We start from the raw sequence: 22,964 nt of genomic DNA, 5'->3' as shown, positions 1-22,964 counted from the left end.
TATTTCAAAGCATTAATAAATTAACACTTAGAGTAAAAGCTAACTCATTTGGCCTTCCGTCAAAGTTATATTAACCACACATTCATAGAAATATTTATTATTTATGAGAATGGCCCAAGATACTACACCATTCTAACTGACTTGTACTTCAATCTAGACCAATTAAATTGTGCTTTGTTGTAACCTTATTGCTAGAGAGAGTGAAAGAGAGAGAGAAAGACAGAATGAATTAGATTGATTAAGACAAGAAAAGTTTCAAAAACTTAAATCTAGAGCTTGGAAAGCCAGTATGATATTTGAAATAGGTATATGATTTATAAGTGAGGAGGTTCAAGACCCAGTCGCGGCTCTCATTTCATTTATGTGATAGGGAGCTGGTAAAACTTCCCTAGGTTCCAGATGCCTCATTTGTGTAATGAAATAGTAAGGCTAGATGATTTCTAAGACTTCCAATAGCTCTAAAATTTATATATGCTGACACTACTCCATTTTCTTCAGGAGGTTCTCAAAAATGTTAAAGTATTCTTAAGTAAAGATTTCTAACTAAAAGTAAAATATTTATCCACCAATTTGGTTCATAATTATTGAATTTCTACCATGTGTCAGATTCTGTGTTTAATTACAAATAGGGAGTTTACTGTTAAATAAGTAGAAAAAAAGATAATGTAAGCAGATGATTGTAAGTAATTTTACAATTGCCATATTGAAACGTAAAGAAAATGGAGTAAGATATTAAAATATCTTGAGGGTTTTAACCTCCTAATTCTTAGTATGCTTACTCTCTCGAATAATGTTCTACTCTTGGGAAAAAGTGCTTTTAATTTTGTTTAAAACCTCATTGTTTTCAAAAGTATTTCCAAGTAGACCCATGGGGTCTTTTTCTGATACCATTGTCATCATTAGGGCTTCTGTTTTGAATATTAATTATGGAAATTCAGTAAACTCTTGTCTTTTTAATATCAAACAATGAATTACTTGCAAAACATTTCAAAACTTTTAACCAAAGTAAACCTAAAAATTAATTACTATCAGGAAAAATTGAATATTTTAATAGCTTGCTTATATAATCATAACTTTTATTGTTACCTATAGATGAGATTATTTGGAAAAGCCTAATTTTTTTTTATCAGAGAAAAGTATATTTTTTGGACTCATGAGTACCTACAAAATAAAAATAAGAGTGATTAATCGACAAGTTAAGTGCCTAGTGGATGATTGATTTATCATGTACATATCTCCAATTATATAATAGGCATAATTGTGGCCTTGAAAAAAAGACAAAATATGATATTTTAAAATGATTAAAAGCAGATTAAGTAAGCTATTATGTTAATCATCTAAAAATGTCATTTGTTTTTCATAATCATTCAGTGTCAAATTTTAGCCCTTTCTTTTTGCAAAATCACATTATAATAATAATCAATTTGAAAGAATACACGTGCAAAGATCGAAGCCCATATTATAGTATAGATAGATGTCTGATGGATGGATAGATGAGAGATAGATATATAAATGGATAGATAGATAGATAGATAGATAGATAGATATCCATATATCTATCTATGATGACATGGTCCCTGCCCTGATGTAATTCATGAAGAGAATAATATTAACCAACTTCTTTTGGTAAATGTTTTACTGATATATAATATATATACAGAAAAGTACACAATCATTGTATTGAGATTGAAACACATTTGAGCCACCATCATCTATATAAATTTTTGTCTATATAAAAAATAGAGCATTACCAGAATTCAAGGAGTCGCTCTACTATACTCTCTACTATAACTTCTATTCAGAAAGTGTAACCACCGTCCTGTCTTGTAACATCATAAATTATTTTTGTCTGACTTTGAACTTCATATTAGTGGAAGCACACTGTGTGGCTTATTTCACTTAATATTATATTTGCGAGATTCATTGAAGTTATTCTGTGCCATTGACTTTATTCTTATTGTGGTACAATATTCAAATCTTTAATTTGCTTATACATTGAATTGTTGATTCACATTTTGATTTTTTTTTTTCTGTTAGGGTTTATTGAGATGGTGTTGCTATGAACCTATTTTGTATGTGTCTTTTGGTTACACACATGTTCCTATCTTTGTTGGCTGTAGGTCGGACTCATAAGATGTGCCTACAACTTGCTTATATAGATAGTTTCAAAGAACTTTCTAAAGTGGAAGTGGTTGTGCCAATTTACACTTCCAGCTGCAGTGTGTGAGAATTCCACTTCCACATTCTTATCAACACTTGGCATTTTCTATCTTTATACCATTTTAAGCCATTTGGGAATGCTACCTCAATATTCTTTTAAATTCCCTAAGAAAATTGCAGATTTTCATGATTGTTAGATGCTAATGTCATCTGTTTCATCAAGTGTTTTTTTTTAAGTATTGCTCTTGCTGTCTTACTATTGGTTTGTAGATTTCTGCCTGTTGGACCTGTCCATTTCTAATAAAAGGATGCTGAAATCTCCAGCTAAGCTATTGGATTCATCCATTTCTTTTTACAACTCTATTAATTTTTGCCTCACATAGCTTGATGCACTAATGTTAGGCACATACATATTAAGTATTATTATATCTTCTTGGAGAGTTGGCCTTTTTATCATTGTGTGATGCCCTTCTTTATTGCTTGTAACTTTACTAGCTTCAAAGTCTGCTCTGTCTGAAATTAAGATAGTTATATAATTATACTCTTACTTTCTTTTGATGAGTGTTAGCATGGTATATTTTTCTCCATTTATTTGCTTTTAATCTATATGTCTATTTACATTTAAAGTGGGTTCCTTGTGGACAGTATATAGTTGAGCCTTGTTTTTGCCCCATTCTGACAATTTCTGTCTTTTAGTTGGTGTATTGGTGTTCAAAGTGATTATTGATATAGTTGGGTTAATATCTACCATATTCATTGTTTTCTATTTGTTGCCCTTGTTCTTTGTTCCTATTTTCGTCTTCATCTCTGTCTGTCTTCTGTGGTTTTAATTGAGCATTTTATATTATTCCATTTTCTCTCTTTCCAAAATGCATTGGTTATAATTCTCTCTCTCTTTTTTTAATTTTTTTTTTACATTTTCTAGTCATCATCTTGGAGTGTGCAATATACATTTATAGCTATTTCAAATCCACTTTCAAATAGCACTATACAACTTCGTGGGTAGTGTGAGTACCTTATAATAAAATAAGCTTAATTTTCCCTCCCATCCCTTGTATTATTCTATCATTCTTGTCAATCATTTCACTTATATATACACATATATGTGTGTGTGTGTATATATATGAAATACACAATAAGATATATATACACACATAAAATATATAAATATATAAGTATGCATAATTTATACATTTTTTGCATTATTATTTTGAATGAACTATTATCTGTTAGGTCAATTAAGAATAAGAAAAATAAAAACTTTATTTTGTCTTCACTTATTCCTTCTTTGATGTTCTTCCTTACTTTATATAGATCTGAGTTTCTGACCTATAATATTTTTTCTTCTTCATAAATAACTTCTTTTAACATTTCTTGCAAGGCAAGTCTACTGACAACAAATTTCCTTAATTTTTGTCTGTGAAAATCTACTTCTCCTTCATTTGTCAAGGTTAAATTTGTAGGATACAGAATTCTAGATTGGTGCTTTTTTCTCTCAATGCTATAAATATTTCACTGTAAATATTTCAATGTCTACTTGTTTGTTTTGTTTCAGAGGAGAAGCCAGATGTAATTCATATATTTGTTCCTCTATAGGTATAGGTAATGTATTTTATTCCTCTGGCTTCTTTCAGGATTTTTTCTTTATTTTTGATTTTCTGTAATTTAAAAATTATATGCCTAGTATCGTTTTTAGGTATTTTTTCTGTTTGGTGTTTTCTGAGCTTCCTGGATCTGTAGTTTGATCTTGAGCATTAATTTGGGGGAAATTTTCAGTCATTCTTGCTTGAAATATTTTTTCTTTTCCTTGTTCTCTTTCTTCTCCTTGTGGTGTTCTCACTGTGTTGATGTCACACCTTTTATGGTTGTCCCTCAATCCTTGGATATTCTATTCTGTTTTTTTTTAATCAGTCTTTGTTGTCTTTGCTTTTGATTTTTGAGGATGCTATTGATATATCCTCTAGCTCAGAAAGTCTTTCCTCAGACCTGTCTACTGATGAACCCATTAGAGGCATTCTTCTTTTCTGTTACAGTGCTTTTTTATCTCTGGCATTTCTTCTCCATTCTTTCTTAAGATTTGCATCTCTCTGCTTATGTTGTCCGTCTGTTTTTTAAGCTGTCTACTTTATATATTAGAGCCTTTAGCATATTAATCATAGTGGTTTTAAGTTCTTGATCTGATAATTCCAGCATCTTTCTCATGTCTCGTCCTGGTGTCTGCTCTGTCTCTTCAGACTGTGTTTCTTACTTTCTGGTATACCTTGTAATTTTTTCTTGACAGCTGGACGTGATGTACTTGGTAAAAGGAACTGCTATAAACAGGCCTTTAGTAATTTGATGATGAGATGTGGGGAAGCGGAAGCATTCTATGGTCCTATAGTTTGGTCTGTCTTTTATGAAGTCTCTGCCTTCAGACTGTAAACTTCATGAGAGTTTCTCAGTTTTTTCCTCACTCACACCTGGAGAAGGATAGGATGGCTAGAGTGGGCTGGAATTAGGTATTCCCCTTCCCCTAGGTGAGTTAGGATCAGATAATCCCACAGAATGTTAGTCTCTGGTTAACTAGTTTCCCCTGAGGCTAGAGGAGAGCAGAGTGCTCCAGAGTATTTCAAAATGGTTCCTTTCCCTCCCACTGTGGAAAGCAAGAAGGGATTTTCCTATAATATCTACTATAAGAACCTGGTTGAACTCCTAGAAATAAATCTCAAAATATGGTGGGGACCCTTTTTATGACTGGGTCTCTCTGGAGTTTTTAGCTCCCAGACTTTTCCACACATCTATTCTACAGCAATTTGTCAACAGAAGTTCATGTTTTCTTACCATAGCACTGCATTTCTGCTCTGAGAAGCTGTGACTCCTTGTATTCCCTGTCTTTCCAGTCTTGAGGGCAGCAGTATGCTCCCTTCTCTGATGGACCTAAGAAGAGTTGTTGACTTTTCAGTCTGTTTTCCTTGTTGTTAGGGTTTTACTTATTGTTAGGAGGGAGTGGTGACTTTCAAGTATCTTACATGCAGAACTGGAAACCAGAAGTCCTATAGATTTCTTCATATATTCTGGATATGAGTCATTTATTGGATTGCAGTTATGTTAATTGGTATTCTTAGTAGAGAAAGAGATGTTAAAATAACTTTTGAGGAAAAATCTATACAATAATAGATCTTTATTTTTGTTTGGAAAAAATATCAGTTCTTATTTTAAATGAGAAAACTTAAGACATCAAAAATGCAATATGAGACAAATATGGTTGATGTCCCTCTAGTTTAGTCTTATTCTTAACACAAAAAATTTAAATGTGTTAGGTGATTAAAGATTGGAAAGATTATTTCTGGAAGAAGGGGCTTTGAAGTGCACTATATGGTAGGGCATTTCTGAGGGAAATATGGAAAAATGTGGCCCACAAGAAACAATGTAGGCAGTATCTGGTACTGCAGATCATCTGGATGTAGGTACCAATAACCAATTTCACTGCTCCTTCCACACCAGCCCCCAATGTAGATGCATTTCTGTTACTATAATATGGGTTGGCAAGATCCCCTCTTAAATATTGGCACTTTTTTTGTATTATGTAGCTAATAGATAGGTAGATTTCTGGAAGAGATCATTGAATCCAGAAGGAAGACACTAGGCTTTCTTTGGGCATAACTCTTTGTAAATAAGCCACATGGTACTTATCAATATTCTGTTGTTTAATAATTTCATATAATCAATGGTGATATGAAATTATTCAAAAACTGTTTCAATATACTGTAATATAACTTTGAAACAAACTAAATGCAATATTTTTTATGGAGAAAAGGGCTGTAAAAATGTAAAGCATGTGAAAATTTGGTGCTATGAATAAAAGATGGTCCTGAACAGCAATTGCTCCTAAACTCAACCATTTTCAAGTCTGGTGAAAAGATGAGGGCAAATATGCAACAGGGGGAAAGCAGTTTTTGCTCCGGGCTTTTCAATTTATTTCATTGCTTGAAATTCCAACCTGAACATTTATTAATTCTGCCATTAAAAGTGACAGGTGGGAACAAACAAGAATCCTGCTATTCCCTATTTATTCTTATCATTTGATCAATAAATAGTTTACAGATGACAAGTCATTGCAATAGAGAATAGACACAATCCTTTTTTGGAGTTTAAGAGGTAAAAATATTTCCCCTTCTTGATTTTAGATAAAGTTTCTAGGAACAGTACAAACTTTAAAAAACGTGCATTTACAGATTTGCAGTAAGAGGTACACTATTCATACGATCGTGCATTTTACTGAGTTTCTGATAAACAACAATTAGTTCAGTCAAAATGGTGAACTAACACTTTGTTTCATTTTGAAAAAAGCCTAGAGCACTGGCAGGTTCATAGAACTATTTGTAATATACGTGTATGTATAATTTTACAAGGTGCATATACATTTTCTTTCACTTTTTTTCATTCAGTGTGGATAAAGTTTTTCTCATACAACCATGCTTTTTTTGAGAGACACCTTGATTGTCTTCTATGCTAGAGATAAGGAAACTTTTTCTATTTTCCGTGTAGCTGCTGTTGTTCTTTTCTGTTGTTTTTCTTTTCTGTTTTATGCCATTGAACTGCCTATTGTTTTTCTATACCAATATTTCTGGTTTAGTCTTACTGAGGATTATTCTTTCTATATTATACTTTATTTGCATATTGATGTGATGTACAAAATTTGTGCTTAGCTTCATTTAAGGGTGAGTTTGATTTAGGGTGATCACCCTTCCTCTGTCTACGCAGGCACTCTTTCTCTGTCTGTGAAGAAAAATGTTAACATGCAGCACTGATGTCAGAAAAAATATTAGGATTTTACAGCCTTAATTGAGAGGTGGGGTATTGATGATTCCAATAAGTTTACCATAGGGTCATGATTATGCCTTTGCTGTTTAATAGTAAACATTTACACACATTTTACATTTACTGTGAAATCATTACTGTGGTCCAGACCCACGATAAGCATATATCATGGATTATCTCATTTTTCTTCACAACCTCTTTATGCTGTAAGAAAATTTTACCCATTTCTCTAGACAGAAGCTTAGATCAGTTCCTTTCTAGTAATTGGTGGAGTTACGAGGGTGATCTGAGCATTCTCATTTGAGTCTCTTTTCTTCAAATTATGTAACTTCATTTTATGATTTTGACTGGAAATGTTTTAAATATATAATGTGTTCATTTTAAGACCGCAGGCTCTTTAACAGTACTATTTTCATTTAGGAGTGTGATACACTTTTGTTTCTTTACTCTATTTTTTTGTCCCAGTTATTTTCACTGTTTTAATCTTTTTCTTTCTTTTTTTGCTTGAGATAGTTTTTCTTCAACTAACTCTTGTTGAGTTAATTTTATAATTCCAGTGCATTGCTGTGGCATGATATCTCCTTACAAATATCTAAGATGAAGGAAATTTGATCAAAAATAAAGACTTTATTTCCAACTGAATTATCTCTACCACTTTATTGTCACCTAAATAAGCTTGAATTTATATTATTGTTTACATAATTACTTCCAAGGCATCTCTTTGAATTAGGAAGGTTATTTATTTTCTTTTACTCTCTGTAAAATTCTCCAACTGTGAGAATAATAGGCAGCAGTTTAATGAAACAAAATAGAAACAATATAGGAAAAGTTGAAATGAAAACACCAGAATTTTTTCCATTTACTATATTTTTAATATGCTCTCTGATTTTTAACAATGCATTTAAACACAATTCACATAAGTTGTCAATTAAAGAAGAGCACATTTGCTATATTTTGAAGACAAATTTTCACTAAATACATTTTGAAAATTTTAGATTTTACATTCCACAGCTGGCCAGGCCATATCTTCCATTTCTGTACACTCTGCACCCCTTTTCAGCTTCCCAGCCCCTTGAGAACATCAATTTTCCTCATAATATTCAGATAAAGCCACAAATCAGTGTAACACCTCAGAAAGAACATCATTTTTGTATCCTAAAAACAATGTTCCCTGTTTCAACATATTCTCACCAGAAGATAAATGAAAAAAAATATTTTTCTCATTCTATATGTCATTTCTCAAAACACTGAATGCTATCAGTAGTGGGTTATTGTCAGGCTTAATCATTTTTATGTATAGCTATTGAATAACTCTTCCTTTGTTACATTACATATGGAGACCCTAAATCAGATGCTCATCTGTCAGCTGATGAACAGAAGTTCAGGCTCTTTGTGGCACAACTACATAATTCATTTTTGATAGTGTTAACATCTCTATAGAAATGTTTGTACCATAAGTTAGCTTTTATTACTTTCTTTTCACTTTCATTCTTTTCATTAGTATTGAACAAATAAAATAAGTATGGACACATTTGTTAGTGCTGACATGTATGGTTTTTAAAATATAATACAATTGGAGAAATAGATTTTCATCATTGAATGCACTAGAGTTTGTGAATTTTTATATTGTCAGACAAGGATGAGTGAAGTCAGTTGTGAATAATAAAGAACAAAGTAAAATTATCAGTAGGATATGCTCTATTTTTATTATTGTATACTGTGAAAGGTGAGCCAATAAAATGATCTATACATATAGAGGTAGAGAGAGGTATTCAAACCTTCTCTAAATTTATAAGACTATTATTTAAATCTCCTGTATTTATTCTCAAGAACACAATAACTGAATATAAGGGACTGTCTGTAATGAGATAAAATAATACCATTCATCCTCTTTCAATGGTTAGGTGTTCAGAAGATTGCATACCAATTTCTAAGATCTCTTATGTTAATGAGTATGTGCTTTAGCCACTTTTATTTAGAAAACATCCTTAAAAATGACAAACATTGGAATTTACGTTAATGGGGTATGTATCATTTTTGTGTGTTCGGGGAAAATAGTGAAGCTAGATAGGACAAGAGGAAGATTTAATTTATCTTAAATCCTAAATATTTCCTTTGATATCTTTAATCTTTCTTTTACTCATTCGTTATTAATTATTTATCTTTAATATTAATTATATGCACATATACATGCACATGCATGTATGTGACACATATCAACATCAGAATTATTTTCCTGAACAAAATAAGGGATATTCAGTGTCACCACTGGAGAGCAGTGGTAGAGGAGTATGCAAGTCGGTGTGGTGTTAGAGAAATAGTAAACACACTCCCAATTGTTACTGTGTGCTCATAGCCAATCTCGGTTATTCTAAAGGACTTGTTTAGAAAATATGATTAAGTTGCCATTATACAATTATACATTCCCTCTGTGCATCTGAGCTAAATTGCCCTTTGCCCTATCTTTGATTACCACCTATAAGTTTTTGACTACTAAAATAGTAATCCCATCTTCAAAATAAGTTCTAAAAAAATATATCTACATCATCACTTCTTCTACTGGATGTTTCCAACTAAGAGTATTAATCGACTCAGAGTCAAAATGATCATAGCCAGGCTTCCTGACATGCTCTTCATAGTGGAGCTTCTTTTCCCTATATCTTAATGTTATCACTTATACAGGAGACTTCTGTTGCATTTCCCTCCTTCCATCATGTACATTTTCAGTGTTTCATAATCTTGCCAGTTCTAATTGCTTTTCAAAATGCATCTTCTTTGGATAAATCATATTGCCACTACTCCATTCAGGTCTTCATCATCTGAATAATGGCCTTAACATCTTTCTTGGTTTGGCTTTCCCCTTGCACTGTCTTCTTCTCTTTGTCATAATGTTAATACCCATGGGCTTATACCAGAACATCATAATGTGTTCTGTGAATACTTCAATAAACAAATAGGCAATATTCGCTGCACTTGTGGAGCTTGCATTCTAATGGGAGATGTCGACAATAATCATGATAAATAAGGAAATTACACAGCATGTTAGAAGCTGAAAACCACTGTGGAAAAGACAGAACAAAAAGGTAAGGAGCAAAGGCAATAATGGCTGGAAGAGAGGAATGTGGGATGGTATATTCATTTAAAATAGGTTAGTTGAAGTAGTCCAGAGAAAGAGGCATTTGAACAAAAACTTGAAGAAAGTGAAGGAGTGAGCTTAGAAATATTTTGAGAAAGAGCATTCCAGGTACAGGAACAAGAAGTCAAAACCATGAGGCAGGCAAATAACTAGCATGTTTGGGGAGCAGCAAAGAAGCCAGTGTGTCTGGTGTAGAGTAAATGAGGAAAAGAGGAGGAGAGATGAATTCAGAGAGTAACAGGGAGCTGGAAAATCAGGCATCTTTTTAGAGTCCTAGGAAAAGGGCTCTGGCTTTTACCCTGAACGAGATGGAAAACTGTTGTGGGGCTGCGAACTGTGAAATGACGTGAGCTTAATGATGTCTTGCAAACCACTCTGGTTGTCGTGAATATCTTTTTAAAACACAAAAATGATTACAGTACTCCTCTGCTTTAAAATGTTTGGTTTTTTAAAAGAAATATCAGGATAAGTTTCCAGTCTGACATAATTGATTAAATGCCTCCTCATCTCCTGATACTATCCATCCAAGACACCCGTGGGGGAAAAAAAATTCTACAATATGTGATTCCATAATTAAGTGCTAAGGTTGGGCTCTGCAAACCATAACTTTATAGAAATGGTGTAGTAAGACAAGTGGGAATTATTAGGGACGACTTTGTGTGGGTGTTTGAACATGAGGTTGATCTTGAGGACAGAGAAAATCAGTTGGTCCAAAGGGAGAAATGTGAGATGGGGTGAAGGATGTTGTATAAGCAAAGGCATAGAATTAACAAAGTCCAGCTGGACAGCAATATCCTGTGACTGCTGGGAGAAGTGGGGCAATTGGAAGCCAAGCAGAAGAGTTTAGACATTGATACCACCATGAAAGAGGGGAAAATTGTAAATTTTTAAGTAGAAGACTAAAATAATAAAATTGGTCTTTAGGCAGTACCCTGGCAGATGGTTTTGATTTACTGAGGAAAGATGAACAAACAAAAAACAATTCTCATGAGTCAACACTTGCTCTTTACCTAAGAGCGTGTTCTGTCATATCTTGGATAAAATCGGTGACTTTATATGAATGATGTTGTTGACCAAAGAGGGCTTCCATTATTTTCTCTGAAGATTGATGCCTGGCCAAAGGGAAGGAAATGGAATTGAAGATAAAGGGTGTCATTTGTCTCCTCTGTGCTTAGATGTATTGTTGGTGTGTATCAGATCCTAGACCTTTTAGTGATGTTTACTGTCAGATGTATAATATCAGTGTGTGGCAACTACAGTGAATGGAAAGAATACGGTATATATAATAAAGTTGATGTTTTGTTTTTCAGGTAACAGAAACACGGACGGGTCCTCTTGGCTGCAGTAACTATGACAACCTAGATTCTGTCAGTTCTGTTCTGGTTCAAAGTCCTGAGAATAAGATTCAGTTACAAGGTATGTAGGTAAAATTTCGTTAATCCTCTATGAGCCTGGATGAGAGTTATCCAATTGTGATTTCTATTTTCTTCCTTTTTCTTTTTCTTTCTTTCTTTCTTTCTTTCTTCCTTTCTTTCTTTCTTTCTTTCTTTCTTTCTTTCTTTCTTTCTTTCTTTCTTTCTTTCTCTCTCTCTCTCTCTCTCTTTCTTTCTTTCTTTCTTTCCTGTATGTGCAGTACTAGGCTTTTAAAATTCTCATAAAAGGCAAAGCTCCTACTTTTTAACTGATATAAACATTCTAGACCAGATGAAGAGAATGTCAAAATTCACTTTACTTCTTAAATTAAGAAACCGATAACAATTGAAAATGTATCGTGATGATATTTTTCTTCCATACAGTAATCATTGTCTCAATAAGTAGCAGTTTTTCCATAGGTCTCCTTGAGCTTTGACTTTTTCCTTATAGATTCTGACAAAAATTGTAACCATATTTATGTGTACTGTAACGTGAACCTTTGACATTTTAAACATAACCTAATATGATAGTTAAGACTGCATCTCTCTTCTGACAAACAGAAATATAGTTAATAATATATTAAAAAATATTTACACTTGCATTATTTCCTTTATAAAGATAGATTATGTGATAATGGTAATAATTTATCATCTTTCAATTACTATATTTTGTGAGATAATTCAATAGGGGAGTTTTTAAAATAATAATTTTAGCAAATATATATTATCATCTAGATGGTTAAGGATGTGTATATCACTCATTCATACAGGCTGGGAAAGGTTATGAATCCACATGTGTAAACACACACTAGTTGAATAAGCTCATAAATATCTTTGTGATGACATATCATCTAAATTAAGTTGACTGATCAAAGGGGTAATTTTGAGTTGTTAATTCTAGTCTACCTTTTCTAATTGCTCAGGTTAGAGCTGTTTTTACATTATTCAGTTTTACATAAAAATGCTTAAAAGTTTCAGAAATTATGCTATTTTTCCTCAACTTTTCAATCTAAAAAATGTAACAGCATCAGTTTACTCAAATTTACCCTAAATAATAAATGGATTTCATTTATTTTAAATGTATAAAAATCACAAAGAAAGCACTTAACATTTTAAAACTTCAAATGCTCTCCAATTTATCATTATCGATTTTGAAGTTATTGAAATATTTTCTCTAATTTAAATAGAAACCCAATTGATCAATATTACCTGTAATTCTCTACTACTCACTCCTTTTTTAATGTATGTACTCCATCAGAGTACTAACTTTAATAGAAAAAGACAAATGTTTATATTAAATATATTTATTTCAATTGATTTATTATTAAATTTTATTTATTAACACAATTTATTTTTATTCTTTGCAAATCACTGTGTTCAGTTTTAAGCATAGCATATTATAAACACAAAACTTCAGCCTTGCATCTTCTTTGAAGAGATATTAACCCAAGGAATAAATGAATCAATACTCTCCCCTTATATAACTATTATTTCTACTTTCTTCAATATGTGTAAGGCAGAAACCTGCATCTCTTTCACCTTTTTTTTTATTTGCTAGGCCTATATTTTCAGTTGTCTATTGCAACTATATTTGTACCCTAGTGAACAAAGACCCTTCCAAAGAGAATATTAGGAAATCAATATTGAGACCCTCAATATCCCTTGTACTCTTTCTTAAATTTCATCTGTACTTATAGTATAAGTGTCATGTTGCTTCACCTTTTCAATCTCACCTTTAATGGTAGCTCTTCTCCACTTTGAAAAAGAATGCAAAGCATTCACCAATTCTGTAATAATGTTACCATAATACATTTCTTTCAAGAGTATAAAAAACTCTGGGTTACTCTGTGTGGCAATTGGAAAAACTGGTGTCTCTGAAGAATCTTTTACACCAGAGGGCTTTGTGTCCATCATAGTCAGTTAGTTATATAGTTAGTTGATTGGTTTTATGGATGGATGGATATAAAGAGATGACATATTGTGTGTGCATATATACATACAGGGTTGGCCAAAAATTTTGTTCGGTTTCACATAAAAATAAAAGACACATTTTTCATTTTCAGGAAGAACTTTATTGAACAACGTATTCAATAAACAAATGAACTTTTTGGCCAACCCTATATATATATATATATAGAGAGAGAGAGAGAGAGAGAGAGAGACAGAGAGAGAGAGAGTTAGTTTTTCTCTCATGAGGTGAAACATTAGAATCTGTTTGGCCCTTCTGGAGATCTTCTGAATTCAGCTCTATTATTGAGAGGAGTCTAGAATTATAAGAGTTTTTCAGTATTGACCTTCTTCTTCTGCACCTCTACTCTTGTAGAAGAAAAAGAATTGCTCCCGAAGTAGAATTTTATCAGAGTGAAGAAATCATTAATAAGAATTATTGATGGTACAGCATTAGGCAACAAATTCAGAATGAATTCCATGACTAAACTATCCATATTAGAATTGACATTTATAAATGAGGTGTCAGAGAGATGCATTACACATTTACACATTGACTTTGACTGAAAACAAATGAAATCAAATGTTTTCTGGCAGCAAGTAAGCTAGATTTACCTGCTTATCTGTCTGGCTTTGCCAGTTAGATTATGGAACAGACTTTTTTTTTTTTTTAATAGAAAGATCCATATCTACAACTCCAAATTATTGATGACAAAAATAATTCATAGGAAGTATGAGCAAATATATATTGAAATTAATGATATTCCAATTTTTTCAACCTCTTATGAATTTAACATATCAAACAAGGGACATTTGAGTAAAAGGATAACAGCAGTAATTAAAAGTTATTAAATCTTGGTAGTAACATTTTGGTAAAATTCCCAGAGAGTGACTGATCCGTATGACTAGGTAACAAATACTTTTCCAGATCACTTAGTTCCTAATGTTTTATTTCAACAAAATGGGCACAGGACTATGTTATTATCAAATAGAAGAGTTAATGTAGTTCTTAAAGATGGGGCACTATGCAATTATTTTTTCCTTAAAATAAAATTCTGATGATACTGCTTAAAAAACTATTTTGTTTGCTATTGTTTATTAATATGTTGGAACAAACTTTCTGAGAGCTTTACACATATAAAACTAAAAGGCAAATAATTTATATTGAAATAATTTATATTAATTTATATTTCTAGCAAAAAATAAACTAACAAAGCTCTATCAATTCATTAAATCATGAGTTTTCAAGAAACAGACATTTGTTTTTAAAAGCTATTTATAAATACATGTAATACATTTGTCTCCTGAATTGTATATTACCAGTAATTATAAATAATAATTCAATCAAAAGTGATTACTTAGAGCTTCTCATTTTTAGAAAACTATATATTATATAATTTATGTTATGAATTTTTATATATTTATAATTTTCAGGAAAATATACTTACATTTCCAATTATTTATTTTTATAGCAGAGACTTATGACTGTGATTAAGGAAAGATGTTTACTAATAAAAACACAGTGTATTAGTACAAAAATATGTAGGGATAATGGAATGAAGTGGTGACTCCCAGGAGGGAATACACACATATACTGTTTTCTCATTTATTGTTTTTAAAAGACTATATTAGATGCCACATTGCCAGGATTAGAGTCCATTTGTACATACAGATATGTGATATAACATTTTTATTTTAAAATATAAATATTTACAGTGCAACAGATTACCTAATTTTGGTCTAGTTAATGTGGGATAAAATTTTAGATGGCAACTTTATCACATTCAAGAGAGTCCTTAGTTTTTCACACTCTTTTAGGTAGTGCCTGAGCAATGCAGCACTGAAAACACTGGTCAGCTGGTCATTTTAACTTAGTTGTTTGTCTTGCTAGAACTTGTGTTTGTGTGATACAAATTACAATTTTCTTCATCTCTCAACAATTTCTTAAATTTCTTACATATTTATACACCAAATATTGTTTCTTTCTTTTTCTTCTTTCATCCCGGGATTCCAATTAAGTATATTTTTAGACCTTTCAGTCATGACCTTATATATCTTTTCTACTCTCTTCTGTACTTTATATCCTTTTGACATTTTATTATTCTGTGTCCAATATGTTTTGTGACATATTCCAGTTTGCTATTTATCTCTTCAGCTGTGTCTAGTCTGCTGTTAAATCCATCAATTACTTCCTAACTCCAATTTATATATTTTGTTTGCAGAATTTCCATTTGCAATGGAAATTGCAAAGGGTAATGATTTATAATTTCCAGTTGTCTCTCAAAATTGTCTATTTTGTCATTTAATTTTTGATCAGGTGACAAATTAATTTATAGTTCATATTTGATAAACCCTATTTCTTTCTTATTTATATGCTCATTATTTTTATTGAATTCTGATGCTGTACATGAAAATTTGTTCAAATAATTTAAAATTCTTGATGATGATTTCTTTCCCCAGAGATTTACTTTTGTTTCCAATAGTATTTTAGTTGACCCATTTGAAAGTATGCTTTAGACATGTGAAAGCTAATTTTTTGTTTGTTTGTTTAATTACTTCTTGGGTATATAGCCCTTCTTTAGTCCAGCAAATCCTGAGAAATTTGCCATCTTTATCATGGCTGGTTCTAAACTTCAATTTTTGCTTTGCTAATTGGATTCACTCCAAAGGATTCTCTTCTTGCCAGGTTAGTCCCAGACATCCTCACTTTTATTGGCCTTCAGATTCCTTCAAACAGATTTTTTTTAAATTGAAGTACACTTGATTTACAATGTTGTTAGTTTCAGGCATACAGTAAAGTGATTTGCTTCAATATATATATATAGAACTGAATCTCTCTATGTATACTTTTTTAGATTCTTTTTCATTATAGGTTATTACAGTATATTGAATATGGTTTTCTCCACTATACAGTATAAACTGATTATTTTAATATATTATCTATATTTTCTAGTTGTTCCTAGTGAGAAGTTTAGGTAAAAACTGGTCCTCCAATACTGGACACATTCATGTTTTACTCTGCAGCTTTCAGCTTGTAACACTTTCCCTGCCTCTCAGGCTCACCTTCACAGTATCCCCTAAGCTCAGAACTCAGCTTCCTTAGCCTTCCCTCATCACTAAGTAGACTTTCTCTAATAACAGTCTTATCGGTATTTTTACTCTATTGTTTCTGTACCTTAAAAAAGGGGGGGGGGAGGTCTATAGAACAGCCCCTAGCCCCTCTGAGTTGTCTACCAAAGCAGTTCAAGTTTCTCTCTAGGTACCAATTATTGTTTACATTAGTGGTTTAGTTATAAAATTATAAGATTTTGAGTGGTCTGTCTGTAGACGTCTTTTCCAAAAAATCTTTGTTATTTTTTGTGTGTTTTTTACAGAATGTCAGTTTCTTTTCTTTAGATATAGATAAATAGGTAGATGACAGATAGATACAGAGACAGAGAAATAATATGGCAGAAATCCTTGCATGTCTAAAACTGAACGCATGATTTCTTGCCACCAATCATTCCTCCCCAAATTACTTTAGCCTTCTCTGTTTCTGCAAAGACACTGTCATTTTTACAGATTGAAAATCATAATTCAACTACTTGGTTTATGACATTTTAAATACTACATAAATTCTCTGGATTTCTTTTTGTTTTGGGGTGTATTTTTCCTAAAATTAAGATTGAGATAATTAGTGGGTTCCATATAACTGTTCCACAGACTTACTGTTACCTGAGATGTTAAACTTACAATATTAAGATAAGCATATGCTGACTCCTGAGTCTCATTAACAGAGACCCTGACTTAGTCTGTTTTTAACACCGAATAGCAGTATTTTCAGAAGAAATCACTAGATATTTCTGAAGTATGCAGTATTTTGGTGACCCACAGGACTAAACATTTAAGAATATTTCTAGCTTTATCATTTTGCTCCTCCAAGTCATTTGACATATTTCACCTGCCTTACATCAAATAAATTACTGTCTAGTAGATTCTCATTCCTCTTCTCCTGTCTCCTAAATTGCCTTTTTATCACCATTTCCTTAGTTTAGATATTTTCAGTCTTCTGTCTAAACTAACGTTTTTTCCTTATGTCTTCTACTTCCAAATAAAGTACCACTCAGAGTATCTTCATGGTTAAACATCATTTAAATACAAGTGAATTAGTTCCATACACTTCACACCGATATAGGGGCCACAATAACATTACTCTAGATTTATTTTTCTAAGCAACTCACTCATTGCATTCTTACAGTTCATGTCCATTGAAACAATACTACAAGTTTCTATTTTAAAAAAGTATATTCTGCAGTTCATTTGTGTGTGATGTTGTTAATGTATTATCTTATGCAACCAAAAAACCTCTCATAATGCTGAAAACGATCTATGTGTCAAATAATGTTCCAGTCTACCTTTTTTATGAAAAGTTTTATTAATCTTATGAACCTAATGTGATTGCTTTGCCAATTAATTTTACCTAGTGAAATATATGTACCCAACTCTAGTAGTTATTAAGTACTATTGCATAGTACTATTATATACTTCTAATATTATATATTACTTCTTTTATTTTTCCTAAGTATATTGCAAGTACCTTAGGGCAAGTGTATGTTTAGGTCACCTTCATATTTGTACTTTCCTTAGAAAGTCTCTTCCAAATGGAAGGCATTCAACAAATGTTATTTATTTCGTATTAAATGAAAACGAATAGTAAAGCAATTTTAAAAGTGCTAAGAGTATTTTTCCTGACAAACCTATGAGAGAATTAACTTGAAGAATGAGATAGGTACAATTGTCAAGATATTTACAAAGTAGATTTTTTTCCTAAATGCTTTTAATTAAATTAACCTCACAGTTAATGGTCATATCAAAAAATTGATTTTTTTTTTGTTAGAAAGGAAATGTAAACTTGTAAAAGTCAAATTTTATAGTAAATAGCATTTAGGTATTGACTGAATTTTCCCTTACTTTTATGTTTATTTTTATCTACTGATTACATTGAATATTTACCCTTTTGATTAGATTTTTCCATTTATCAAGAAGTGCTAAAATGTAAAACTAGTAGAGATCTCCAAATATTAATTTTGTAGCCTTATTTTCATTTTTGATATTTTCTGAAGTTAGCAACTTTACTAAACTTGCATGTAGAAAAGTAATAAACTGTATCACTAAGGCTGTCTTAATACATGACAAGGAAATAAACTGTGAAATGACTAAATCAGTTTATCTGATAGTTTCTCTGTAGTCAATCTAAGTGATCATATGAAAAATAGACTCATAAAGTTATGTGTTGTTAGTGGCATGAAATAAGCATTGCAGCAACATTTCATAATTCTTTCACCAGTGCCACAGCCCTTTGTATTATGGTATCTATGTAGATGTAAGCTGATAGAAAAGGAGCTGAAGGTAAAATGAAAATATTGAAAACCATTTGAAATCAAGTGGTAGAAAATAGATGCACACATCTCTTTTCAAAAGCATAGGAAGATAAGTTCTATCTACATTAAATAAAAATAACCAAATATTCTGATAAATTAAGTCAAATGCCAATCAGTTTAAAAAACAAAATCAGATAATCTGAGTATTAAACACCTCTATAATTTCCAGGATTGTTGAACAGTGCATGGAGTCAGTGTATGTTAAAAAGAATTATATATATTTGCAATTTTGCAGACTTCAATAATTTTCTAATGATGGTTTTAAAATATGTGTAAATCCATAACAATATACTAAAATTTTGACCTTTTTTGAATACCATAAATATGTATTATGCTTTTTTCTTTATCAAAATAAACTTACTTTTTTGGTTTGTTCTTTAAGGGCTGCAAGTACTCCTTCCAGACTACCTTCAGGAACGTTTTGTACAAGCAGCTTTGAGCTACATTGCTTGCAATTCAGAGGGAGAGTTTATCTGCAAGGACAATGATTGCTGGTGTCAGTGTGGTCCCAAATTTCCAGAATGCAATTGCCCCTCCATGGACATTCAAGCCATGGAAGAGAATCTTCTTCGCATAACTGAAACCTGGAAAGCCTACAACATTGACTTTGAGGAATCAGGTAAGATATATATTTTAATCTAACGCTTCTAAACTTTGCCAAAAATAATGCTATATTGAGAAGACTGTTTAACCCTTTGGGAGAAACTATTACATACTTGGAGGATTTTATTCAACTTATTCTTATTATTCTTTCAAATGGACGTGTGTATTGATCATATTGACAGTTATTCAATATTTTACTGAAAACCTATATGGCACTTTGTGTATTGCTATGTACTATTGGCAATAGAACCTAGCCTGCTCTTGAGTTGATTTATTAGTCATTTAATAAACAAAGTTCTTGCCTTTCTCATTATAAGAATTTCAATTGTTGACTGAAAAAAATGCACAACCTGGAAGTTGAGAATTGTGCAATTATGTTTTATTCAGCGGATTTTCTGAGCACTTCAAGCCCAGGAGACAGGACTTTCAGATCACTCTGAGGGAGGGATCCAAAGAGGTAACAGAGGAGCCAGAATATATAGGAGTTTGGTGAGAGTCCTATATAAAGACCAGGTAGTCAGAACATCCAAAGGTACTGTTAATTAAGGAAAACCAGATATCTCAAGTTAAGGAATTTAGTGCTTTTCTGTGTGTGGGAAGATGCAAAGTCAAGGCTCATTGAACTCTTTCCTTCGATATGCCCCTCAGCTATCTGGGGCCAGTATCCTGTGCTACCTCATCCTGAGCCTCCTCAGGGTGCATGGTAGGAGGTGGGCTACAGAGGCTGATGCCTTGATGGTTGGTATCTTGTTTCCATCCTGAGTTCCCTCAGGGCTCATGTCAGGGTGGCTGCAGTGGCTGTGGTGACTGATGGCCACAACAGCTTTTGCTTATTGTTTATTGATATGGCTGACAGCATTCTTAGTCCAACACCTCAGATGCCCCTCTGGACTATTCCTGTGGCCCCTGAGTTCCACTTGGGAGGCAAGATCCAGAGAGTGGTTGTCTATACTTTCTTTACATTAAAGTGAATCTCATGAATGTGCACTTTCACTCAACTACTTATTTTTAAACCAAATTTAGATCAATTTTGATTTAATAATGTTTGTGGGGTTTGTTTCTGTTACTTCTGAATTTTTAGGAGTGCATATATGTGTTTTGATATTGTTTCTTATGGACTATGTAACCTGTAATAGCCTTTATTTCATAAAGCAATGAACTTAAATAAAATGTTAAGAATGCCTCAACATGAAATGAAAAATATTGATAACAACATATATAATCATTCATGATAATGGAATAATAAAAATCCCCAGATTTTTGTGGTGAGCATAATTATGTAGCATTTCGTCAAAATTGTTGGACATGACTAATTTTCAAAATGGCAAAAGAGGTTTTAATTGCCAAGAGGTCAGATTTATATGCTTGAATGTTATAATTTTGCCAGTGATTCATTTAACCAAACACACTTAAAAACTGACAATAATATTTTAACATAGCAGAAAGAACGTATCTCAACAAGGCCATAAATGACAAGCCCACAGCTAACATCAGACAAGAAAAAACACAATTGATGCTTTCAAAATTTGATAGTAGAACACCCAAATTATAAAAGTATAAATAAATAGATTTAGGAAGAGTTCATAGATTTAGATTTTTGTGAGATAAATTTTGATCAAAATAGTGTATAATAAACAATCCTCCATTTTAGTAATATTTCTATTTTTACAAATAGGGAAAACTGTCTAAGAATCAAAATTTTGTATCTCCTTGATATTGTTGGAGTGAATTTCTAACCACAAATTCTTCTTAGTTTTTCCAATAGAATGTTTATAAGTAATATATTAGAAACCTAAAAAAATTAAATTAAATTTAAAAGAGAAATCTAATATGTTATATTTAAGTAGAACCATCTAATATTTTTAAATTATTATGAAATGCAATACTTTTAGATAAACTACAATATATGGTAGTCTTCTTAGGGTTAAATTAAAAAAAAAAAAGCTTCTGTTTACATATCACAGTGTATGATGTGTTAGACCAAAGAATCTTAGAAATCCCATACTTGTGTAACTCACAGAGGAATGCTACCCCCATTATTTTGCTTTGAGATGATATTTTAGAAAATCACCAAATAAGCTTTGGGGATTTTGTTTCCAGGTGAAATAGAGTAGATTGAAGTAGGCCAATACATCTATTGATAGTAACTAAAAAGTCAAATAACTTTTAAAATAAATTTTTAAAGATATAATAGATCATAAAAGTTACAACCAAATGGACTAAAATTCCTGGCACGAGATGTAAGCTAGGGATTCATAACTTTTCTTCCTTTCTTTCCTTCTTTTTTTCTTTCTTTTTAATTCATTCTTTCTTTCTTCCTTCCTTCCTTCCTTTTTTCCTTTTTGTTTTATTCATTAATTTATTTAATTCCATGAACAGAGCCTCAGGACTCTGCATTTCCCCAGGCAGAGAGTGGCTTGTGGGTGAAAGAAAAATCAACAAAGCTTCTAGTGGTCGTGGAGACTAAAGTGACAAAATTCTAGACTCAACAGGCCTAAAGAAGTACAGTTTTACCACAGGATATTTACTGAATTTCAGATAGTGCTGTATGCTAAAGGACTATTCAAAAGTCTGCAAGCTGAATGACATTATCATAGACTTTCAGGTGCTTAAAAGGTAAAAACTCTCTAGAGGGAGGAGCTTGAAAATAAAACAGGGAAGGATGGAAAATCCTCAGAGAGAATGAGGAAGTGACACTGTGTTTCTACAACTGCTTTTCCCTGGGGCACATTTATCAATTCAGGGCTGAGAATCCAGGACAAACCCCTGAAAAATGCTGCCATTCCAAGACAGAGAAATCAGAATAAAATTCTGCAGTCATAGTGGATTGAACTGAGAAAATTGGAGGCTTAAGGAGTTTTAAATATATGACCAGTCTTCTCTTTAAGACACTTGCCTTAACCTATGGCAGATGACTAAAGAGATAAACTAAAAACCTCTGAATGAAAGAATTAAATCATTTGCATTGCTAAAGGACTGAAGTAGCAAATGCTCACCAGGTCCTTAATTGAAAGTTCTGAAGAGCCATACCCTAAGGACTGGGGAGAATCAGAGCCAGATTGAGTTCTATACAAGTATAACCCCTCACTGATATAGCTCAAATCCTGATCTTTTTAGGATCAACTCCTTATAGTGTCTGTAAAATATGAAGAGAGTGACCTCTTGAGGAGGAAAACATTTTCTAAAATCTCTACAATTCCTTTTATTTACGATGAATGTAATACTCGAATTTACAACATATTTGAAAAGACAAAACCTTATGGCTAATATCAAAAAGAAACCAGGTAACAGATGTGAGATGATCCAGATATTGAAATTAATAGGAACAATTTTCAGATCATTATTATTAAAATGCTCAAAAAATGAAAGGAAAGGAAGGATAAAGTAGATAGAGATATTGAAAACTTCACTAGAGATTTGGAATCTCTACAACTGGACTAAAGGAACTTCTAAAACATGAAAATGCAGTATCTGAAATCAATAACT

At 32.0% G+C, this 22,964-nt stretch overlaps 1 protein-coding gene across 2 annotated transcripts in view; it reads left to right on the top strand.

Moving 5' to 3' along the window:
• The window catches only part of BRINP3 (BMP/retinoic acid inducible neural specific 3), a 431,062-nt gene that overhangs the window by 281,561 nt on the left and 126,537 nt on the right, over positions 1-22,964 (top strand). For both annotated transcript variants that reach the window (XM_057729558.1, XM_057729559.1), the window contains 2 exons: positions 11,407-11,512; positions 19,258-19,494. In XM_057729558.1, coding sequence (XP_057585541.1) covers positions 11,407-11,512; positions 19,258-19,494 — 343 coding nt within the window. The remainder of the gene's footprint in view (positions 1-11,406; positions 11,513-19,257; positions 19,495-22,964) is intronic.

Source organism: Hippopotamus amphibius, chromosome 3, assembly GCF_030028045.1.
Source record: "Hippopotamus amphibius kiboko isolate mHipAmp2 chromosome 3, mHipAmp2.hap2, whole genome shotgun sequence".
NCBI classification, from domain to species: domain Eukaryota; kingdom Metazoa; phylum Chordata; class Mammalia; order Artiodactyla; family Hippopotamidae; genus Hippopotamus; species Hippopotamus amphibius.
This window is presented reverse-complemented; position numbering and strand designations above follow the sequence as displayed.